Consider the following 8,743-nt stretch of genomic DNA (forward strand, 5'->3'; position numbering starts at 1 on the left):
AGATTAGCCCCTAAGTCTCTTAATTAATTACTCTTAATTCTATTACTTCTGGTATAACTAACAAAAATAATAATTGCCAAATAACAAATAATCCATGTATTTTGTGTTTAATGCCTAGCTGTTAATAACTACTTAAAATATTAACTTTCCACCCTAGCCAGCCCTATTATTCTGTATTTTTTTCAAGACATCCTTCTTGTAACAATACACAACAAAATTTTTCAGCTTCAGTGCACTTCCAATTAACTGAATCTTTCATGTCTTGGGGAGGTAAATTAATACACTTATTCCTAATTTATAGACAATATCATTGTGGGGCAGGTAATATCTGTAACGGGAGTACAGGGTTGAAAGTACTCAGTGGACTATGTTCAGCAGAGAATAATGACCCATGCTAGATAATGACAAGCTAATTACCATATTTATGAGAATTAATTTACCAGATTGTTAAAATAAGTGTATGGGAGAGACCTTAGAGTGGAGGGAAATTACCAAGGCAGGCAAGCAAACAAGAATGTGCCTTCAATGCAGAAAGTCAAAAAACTGTGTTAGTTCCAAAAGGGAGATGACGTGTATTCCTTCATCTGTGATGGAATGATCATCACTTATATTTTTTTGCTCCAACCCAAAGCTGATTGTAAACCTTCCCCCTCCTCCTGCCCACAGCAGCTGAACTCAGTGGGAACAGGACCGACTCCATCATCCTCAGAAATGGCAAAGTGCCATTTGACCAGGCCTCAGCTGGAGGAGTAAAAAAAACTACATTCAGTGTCTGAGGATGTACCCTTTAGATTGCATCTACTGAGAAGATATTTCTCTTCTTGAAAGGAAGGAGTTTCCACATGAACAAGTAATGCCTCTGATTCTGTAGATTTTCAAGTGCTTTATTAATTATATTTTTTTATTCTGACTTTTCACACAAAATAAGCTATATTCAAAGTAACAAAATCATAAATGATTATTTTCTTGAAAATTTCCTTTAAAAAAACCTTAAAGTGCTCCTCAGGAACTCCTCATATCTGTACAGTAGATGTAATATATTCCAACATAGATGTTCATGTCACTTTGAGCATAGGAGATATTTAATTTTTTTTTCCTATTAATACAATGTTATGTAAGCCAAACAGGTAATTTCCAGTTCTTACTCTTTCAAGAGTTTGCACTTTCATTACATTTTTCTTGTGTTCACCGTACGTACTCCCGAACTGCAAGTTCCTTCAGGGTAAAAACCCGTATGGGATCTTTCCTTGTCTTCCATTCTTCCAGTTTTTCTTGCAAAGACAGAAAATCCTTGCCAAGTTCATATGCCAGAGTGATCATTGTTTCTAACAGTGGCATATAATACCTGTGGCTGGTGTGCACACACAGGCGTGCCAGAGCTTTTTCTCCATATTCAAAGGCACTTGCTGGGTTTTCCAGGTCCTTGTGGCACACCACGATGGCACAGAGAGTGGGGACAATTGCAACAGGGTTCCCTCTCGTCAGCCTTTCCTGCAGCCCAATGACTTCTACGAGGATTTCCAAAGCTTTGGTGTACTGGCCACCCCGCAGGCAACCATACGCTTCCTGAAGCTCCGGCCTTGTTAAAAAGTCAATAAATTTTTTTGATCTTCTGATGTATTTCATAGAATATAGGAGTCTCAGGTAGTCCTTGAAGGCTAATTTTCTTTCATTGATTATTTCTTCTGTGAAGTTTCCTGTTAGAGTTTTTCTGGGAAAGGTTACATCTTCCAGTTCTTCGCAAAATTCTTCCAGCAGATTTCTGTGCAGTTTCTCAAAATCTGAATAACGCCTTTCAATTACAGACTTGTTGCTGTCAAAACTCCCTGTTTGCAAAATGATGATTTTATACATCTAAACACAATCAAAGAGAAAAAATAAGCATGAGAAGGGACCATTCTAGCCCCAGTGCAGTCAGATTTTGTCTGGTACTGCTATGAAAAGACTTTGTGCTTGTTCAGTCCTCCAGCTGAAACACTCCTGCACGAATTTTCTGTGTGTAATTTCGTGTACTCCTATTGCAGTGCTGCTAAATCAGTTACTGCCTGGGATTATGGTGCATGCTCAGCGTAGATCTGAAAGATCTGCAGCCATCAAACTAAAAATTCCCACCTCCTGCTGTTCTGTACTGCTGTCACCAGGCTGAGGCTGAGCACGTAAATAAGTTGTACATAAAGAGAGCACTAACAGATCCCACCCTGCAAGGTGCTGGGAAAGCAAACTAGCAGCAGACTGAAGCACATAAAAACACTCACAAAGCATTTCTGTAGCTGTACTTTGTTTATAACAGCCATGGCTGCTGCAATCAATCATCTTCAGTGGACTGAATGCATTTCCCAGACCTAATATTGAATGTAATCTATTTTACATCGGTCATAATATTCAGAAATGCTCTTTGTATAAGACATTCCTAGGGATTTGGGGTGTTAGTAATGCTGTGAAAGAAGAGGGAGTATTTGGCAATATATGTGGTGTGTGCAAAAATAAGATGGAGTGACTCCAAATACTTTTCTCCCCTCTAAATCATTGTCCTATATTCAAACTTAATTCACATTTAAATAATACCAAAAAGTAACATTTCTACACCAATCTTCTATCCAAAGCCCTTCACTTGCAGCTAACAGCTGTGCTGCCCCACATTAACAGTACTCAAGAGCATGTCTTCCTCAGCTCTTTACTAGTCCCAAAAAGACCATAATTAATGTGGTATTGAGCAAATAGCTGCAAAATTCTGTGCTGTGTTGTCCAAATAATCTCTTCTGGTTCTGATCCAAGCACAGTGATGTTGAGGAAGGGCCAATCCCCAACGTGTGCAAACCATGGTAGCTCCATGGGAGCCAGTTTAACTGTGTCACCAGACACCACCTAAGGACACAGACTGTTGACATCTTGGATGATGACCATGTTCACATCCAACTTCACCCTGTGCCCATTGATTTACACAGGAGCTGGAGGGGTTTTGCTCATGCCAGTTATTTTCTCTGCTGCTGTTGAAGGCTGCAAACCAGTACTCGCACTATGCCTGTCTGATTCTCTTCCTTGTTTTTCCTTAAAGAGAAATTCTCTCTTTTAATCTTCATAAATGATCTTTACAGGCACTTCTTGAAAGGTTTCTAAATTTGAGCTGACTTCTCTGATCTCTTTTCATTTGTAAGCACTGTGACATTTTCCTAGACTCTGTCCTGCTCCCTGCTGAAAAGAGTATATATGTCTGATGCATTCTAAAACAACCATAAGAGCAATTTTTAAGCTATCATTTTATCAAGGGCAGCTAAGTGAATAATTTAAAAGTACTTGCTTTTTTATTTGTGGAGTGTGCATGAAAAAGGTAAGAAGTAGCACTTAATTAGACTGTCATTCAAATTGGCTCAGTTTTGTTGTAATGTAAATCTTTTTGCCTAGGCTTGTGACTTATGACTAAGTTTAATTGCACATATGCTGAATTATACTCTTGCTCTCATGCAGTTACACAAAACCAATTTCTAGCTATTCAGAAGCTGAATACTCAGGGGTGTATGCAAGAAAAGCAGCAGCTGAGTAGGTGTGTCCAGCATGCAACAAGATCTAAGGACATTCTCCAAAACATTTACTTGCTTCAAATCCTACCAAACTGGATCACCCAGAATCAGCAATGCTGATTCTTGGCATTTTTCATCTACAGATCTCACTGACTGTAGCAAACAGGGAAATCATCCCTATCTGAATTTCACAGGAGTACTAAAAGGCACTCGCTCCAGATCAGTCCTTCTGAAGGCTAGGAGCAGAATCAGAAATAAAAACTAAGTGTCAGTACTGGGGAAAAAGATACAAAATTCCAACCTCTTTGGTTGTTCCCACTTCTCATGCTCATGTTTCATCTTAAAAATATGACAGAAATATGCCACCTAAGGGAGCTCCAAGTAGGGAAGGGGAACAATCCCAAGTGATCTAGCTGGAGGATGTTTTAGACTTTGTCAACATCAAAGAATTCTGCACTTGTGCTAAAAGAAACCTCTGATGTGGAAGTTATACAAATGCACTGCAGCTGTTACAGCTGGCTAGTTCAATGCAAGTGTAAATATACAGATATTTTTACATTTGTGTGAATTTCCTTAATGTTGACAAAACTCTGTGTTTTAAGGATACTCAAGATACTAATTTATTTGATAACACTTTTCCACTGCAGCAGATTTAGTGAACTGACTGTCAGAGGGTTTTTTTAGATGCAGATTCCACCAGGCAGGCCCATACAACAGTGAGAACAGGTTCTACTCAGTGTGATCCTGGCTTGCAAAAGTTGGCCCTTGCTAAGGCTTTCATGTAGTGAGGCCTGCTGTGTGCTGTGCAGACCCCTGTAGAGTGAACAAAAATTAATGATCTTCTTACATATTCATTTCTTAGCTTACCACATATTTAGATAAGTGGTGCTCTACAATTCTGGTTGATGGGATTTCAAAAAGGAGTTTGATTTGTTTGCACTGGCGTTTTTCATTCCTCCAGTATTCCTGAAGCTCCTTAGTGGTCATCGTAGAGTTGGGACTTAGGGTTGCACTGGAATCTAAAAACAATATATTTTGTATTTCAGATTATATTCTTTGCATTTGGAAAGAAAATTCTTACGTATTTGTTGTGAAAGGACAGCCTAGATTTTCTGTTGCTGTAACAGCAAGACCTAAAGACTGATAAGTGATTTCACTGCTAATAGACAGGAGCAGATGCTTTGAGGAAAGCTATTAGGGTCTGAAATCTTGAAAGAAAAGATATCACCTGCAGAACACAAAATTGTAGAGAACATACTGCTATGAAATATTGTATGTCAAGGTTGTAACCTAGGGCACAGTCTGAGCAGGAGATTTTCTTCATCATTCTAGAAGTAGCCCTAAGAAACACTGACTGAGTCTTTTGAGTCAGATGTTTCTCCAGGCTTCTTTGTTGCTAAATGGATGAAGTAATACAATGCAGCTGCAAATTCAGACATTTATTCAAAAACTGACCCTACTCAAATATGGGGTTTGTGCAGTAATTGGAGAAAGCTGAGAAAACATGAATATCCTAACCTCAAAGCTGGATAACCAGCTCAGCTGAAGGAGGATTTCCCACATTCTTTTTTTTTTTTTCCTGTAGCTGAACTGATGGCACAATTTAGCTATATATATGTTTTTATATATATGTATATATATATAATCTATAATATGATTTTATATATATAATATATATTTATATACCTTCCTCCTTTCCTCTCTCTCTCTTCACATACACTCACATATATACATATGTGTGTGTGCAAATATAAAAAATATGGGACAGCTGGTTGTAGAGTTTGCTTACAGGAGAATTTGATGTAGAATTTCAAAAAGGCGATTTCTCTGTCTGTGAAATCTTCTGACAATAGATTTCGTCAGGTGCCATATAGGCTAGATAAGATAAAACAAATGGAATATTGCATCTCGGTGGGCACACTGGTCCCAGTTTCTAATGAAGGATATCTTTGTCAAGGCAGTCAGCTGAAGTCAGTCTGCAGTGGATTGAACATTCTGCCAATGGAGGTGAAGGAGCACAATTGAGGGGTGGGAGAGCATCTTGGTGCAGAAATAGACTTGTAAATGCACCACAGTACTCTTCCAGTGGCCCCATTTTTACATGTTCTTAATCATTTCACCATACAGTTTCAATTATCAAGGCCTTGGGGGTTTGGCTCAAAGCATCTATTTCCTAGGAGAGGTGGTTTTTATGACATCCTTCCAGATTTAAAACTTTGATGAGATTATATATATTTAAGGTTATACATTACATTTTATTTAATAACAGATGAGAGCAATCTTAGGCATGGTGAATGTTCAGTGCTGCCTCTTTAAAGGCATGTGAGAACTGCCTGCTTGAGATTAGCCTCAGTTTGCTGTCCTTGCTGATACTGCCAAGGAGCTCAGATTGGTGATGCACAGAAAGTGCACTCCCAAGACTGGCCATCTGATGATCACTGCTTTCATTGCTGGTGTGTAAAGTAAATCTGTAATATATTTTAGGCACTAGGCATTTGAAAGGAAACCTCTGTGTGTGTATATAAACACAATCAGTTTCACTATTGCTACATTATTACTACAAGTGTACTCAAGGCTTATTTTCAGTGGAGTATGGCAGTACAGCTTTGAACCACTGCTGCAATAAATAAGCAAAGTTTTTAATACAACAGATTACCACCATAAACAACTAGATGAAAAATAAAATTAAAGGATAGCATCAACCTTGCATGTCATCTTTTTCTGGGTTTTCTTTTCTCACTTGACATGAAATTTCAGCTTTGGGTTGATTTTCTTCTTCATCAGATGGACTTGTGGTAGACGACATAGTAATTCTGCTTACAGCTTCCAACAGTTCCCTTTCTGCTGTGCAGTGTGAATCTTGGTCCATTGCTTGCTATCACTGAAAGATTACAAACCCCATGACATTTCTTAGTACCAGGCCTTTAGGGGATCCACTTTGGTCATTTTCTTGTATTATTCATTGTGTTGTTTTCATTCTATTCACTTTTTCATTCTATGTTCTCTGTGAACTTGTATCAGTGCAACTTCATAAAAACTAAAGTAATAAATAGAAATATCTACATAGATAGAAATAGAAATATCTACATAACCTACCCCATTACTGTTACCAGTGAAAGTGTTTGGATGTTTTTCTGTCAGCTTAAAATCAAATAAGAAAACCATAAGAAGTTATGTTGAATAAGTTCTTACCTATGAGAACTTTATCATGAACTTCAGTGTGGACGGATTTCTTCCTCCTTGTATTTTGCCCTCAAGCTTGCAAGTATGAGTTCAGAGGAACTTAAAATCTTTGAGATAATTAGTATAACCAGCAGCCTGGTTCTCTTACACTGCTAAAATTTACTGTCCCCAAGACTCAAAAACTTATTGTCTGTTCTTAATCACAACCTGTAGGACAAAATAGGGTGATATCTAAAATAGTATGAATTTTTTATCATATTTCACAGTTTTAGGTTCCCTCCAGAGACTTGTCTTTGCAGTGTGAAAACAAAACAACTGACTTTGACAATGGCTTGGTGGTGGGAGATCTGAATTTTCTAATTGTTATACAGAAGTATTCTCCTTTTACTTGTTCTTTTACCCTAGATATACTGTGCTATTTTAGATCTGTTCTGCTAGGACCACTATTTTACCATGTACTGACAAAATACTTAACACCATTTACTCCTACTCCAATAGACCACACTGGCCATTCTGCTGCTTAAATATCTCCACATTTAAGGATGTTCTTTGATTTGTTGAGTTTTTTTTTTTTAACAAACAAACAAAACCTACCTGTTACACCACTGTGTTATAGGAGCAGTTGAAAAAGTTCTAAGAACATCCTAACGACTTTGTCGAAGTGCCGTGTTCCCTTAGCGTGAGCAAAGTGTTGCTCACAGTTCAGCCAACAAGTGAAAACCAAATAGCAGAACAATACAGTTCTACAAGAAACTCTGCTCAAATAATGCCCAAGCAGTGGTGATTAAGTAATGGGAAGTTTTAGGAGGGTTATTGCTACATATCATTTTGCCTCTACTTGTCTACCACACAGTTATGCAATGCTGCATACAGAGGTGAGGAAACTCCTTCAGCAGACTTATTGATTTCTGGCAAGCTGCAAGGCTATAAAAAGAAAAGAAATTACTTTCTCCACTGGAAATAATGGAAGTGCAAACCACTTTCCTGTAACAGAAACCTATCCTTTGGCTGGCTTGCACAAACAAGTATTCCAATGTTGTCATGCTCCTTAATGAAAGCATCATGGAAGCTCTTATTCTTGCAGTGAAAGTTCTCACTGTTCTTCAGTCCTCCTTATCTACTTTTTGAACATGAAGAATAGCCACTTAATCATTGTTTAACTGCTCAGTCTTTTGAAAATCACAGAAGTTTATATCACAAGAGCATATATAGTAGATTAAATGAGGAATCTGAAAATGGCCAAAAAGATTTATATGACAACCTTTCTCTTGGATATGAGTTGGGATAACTTCATAAGAAAAACTGTATTTACATTGAAAAAAACCTTTGTGTGTACATAGTTTTAAATTCATAAGTATATATGAGTAAGTATGTGTATATGTATATATACACATACATACATATTTATTTATATGTACTGTTTTAAAATATTGTTTACCGGGATACATAACACACTTGTAAACAGAAGAATGCAGAAGTGGGTGTTATGACACACAAGTCTTCTGCCTTTAATATATGCACCTTGAATACTAACTGAACTTCATGCAAACAGTTTCATTTTCAGAGCTAAAACTCATGGCAAACTCTTTTAACTAAGATACCACTTATTTTTCCGTATTAAAAAAAAAAAAAAAGAAAAAAAAAATCAAAACAGCACAACCCTCCTGCAACAAATGCCACGATGTTCTCTTGGGCAGACACTCATCCTGTTCCGTGTCGGGGTAAGCGCTGCTCCAGCTCCTTCTCTGGCTTTTCAGCAGCAGTAGCGGCCGCAGCGCCCGCAGCACCCACCTGGAAGCGCGGAGCTCTCTCACTCGTGGCACATGTGAGCTCTGAGCGAGGCCGCGCTCAGCCCGCCCGGCCTTTCCAAAGCGCAGAAAAAGATGTCTGTGCCTGCTTCTAGCGGGCACATTCTGTGTCTTACAAAAAGGAAGGAAGAAGCCTCGATTAAATCACACTTCCCCGTCCCATTGGCCCGATTGCGCACGAAGCCTCCGGTGCCTCCCCCACGGCGGGGCCGCCCCGGGCCGGCCCCGCTCCGC

The 8,743-nt window shown here is 38.5% G+C and overlaps 1 protein-coding gene across 2 annotated transcripts; it reads right to left on the reverse strand.

The window, feature by feature from the left end:
• Positions 1-861: 861 nt before the first annotated feature.
• SNX20 (sorting nexin 20) lies at positions 862-8,174 on the reverse strand. 2 transcript variants are annotated; one of them, XM_068202682.1, is made up of 4 exons: positions 8,157-8,174; positions 6,222-6,399; positions 4,386-4,537; positions 862-1,854 (listed from the first exon to the last, which is right to left on the reverse strand). In XM_068202682.1, exons 2-4 carry the CDS (start codon positions 6,385-6,387, stop codon positions 1,186-1,188), a joined length of 987 nt encoding a protein of 328 aa, XP_068058783.1. In that variant the 5' UTR covers positions 6,388-6,399; positions 8,157-8,174; the 3' UTR covers positions 862-1,185. The 2 variants fall into 2 exon arrangements, with proteins under 2 accessions (XP_068058783.1, XP_068058782.1); XM_068202681.1 differs by lacking the exon at positions 8,157-8,174 and adding an exon at positions 6,711-7,032.
• Between the last annotated feature and the right edge of the window lie 569 nt (positions 8,175-8,743).

The sequence above is a fragment of the Anomalospiza imberbis genome, chromosome 12 (genome assembly GCF_031753505.1).
Source record: "Anomalospiza imberbis isolate Cuckoo-Finch-1a 21T00152 chromosome 12, ASM3175350v1, whole genome shotgun sequence".
NCBI lineage: Eukaryota > Metazoa > Chordata > Aves > Passeriformes > Viduidae > Anomalospiza > Anomalospiza imberbis.

Excerpts from the sequence above, each read along its gene's own strand:
- SNX20 (XM_068202682.1), bottom strand. The coding sequence starts at position 6,387 with ATGGACCAAGATTCACACTGCACAGCAGAAAGGGAACTGTTGGAAGCT. Across the intron at positions 4,538-6,221 it reads AGAAAAAGATGACATGCAAG|ATTCCAGTGCAACCCTAAGT; the intron begins GTTGATGCTATC and ends TATTGTTTTTAG. Across the intron at positions 1,855-4,385 it reads ACCACTTATCTAAATATGTG|ATGTATAAAATCATCATTTT; the intron begins GTAAGCTAAGAA and ends GATTGTGTTTAG.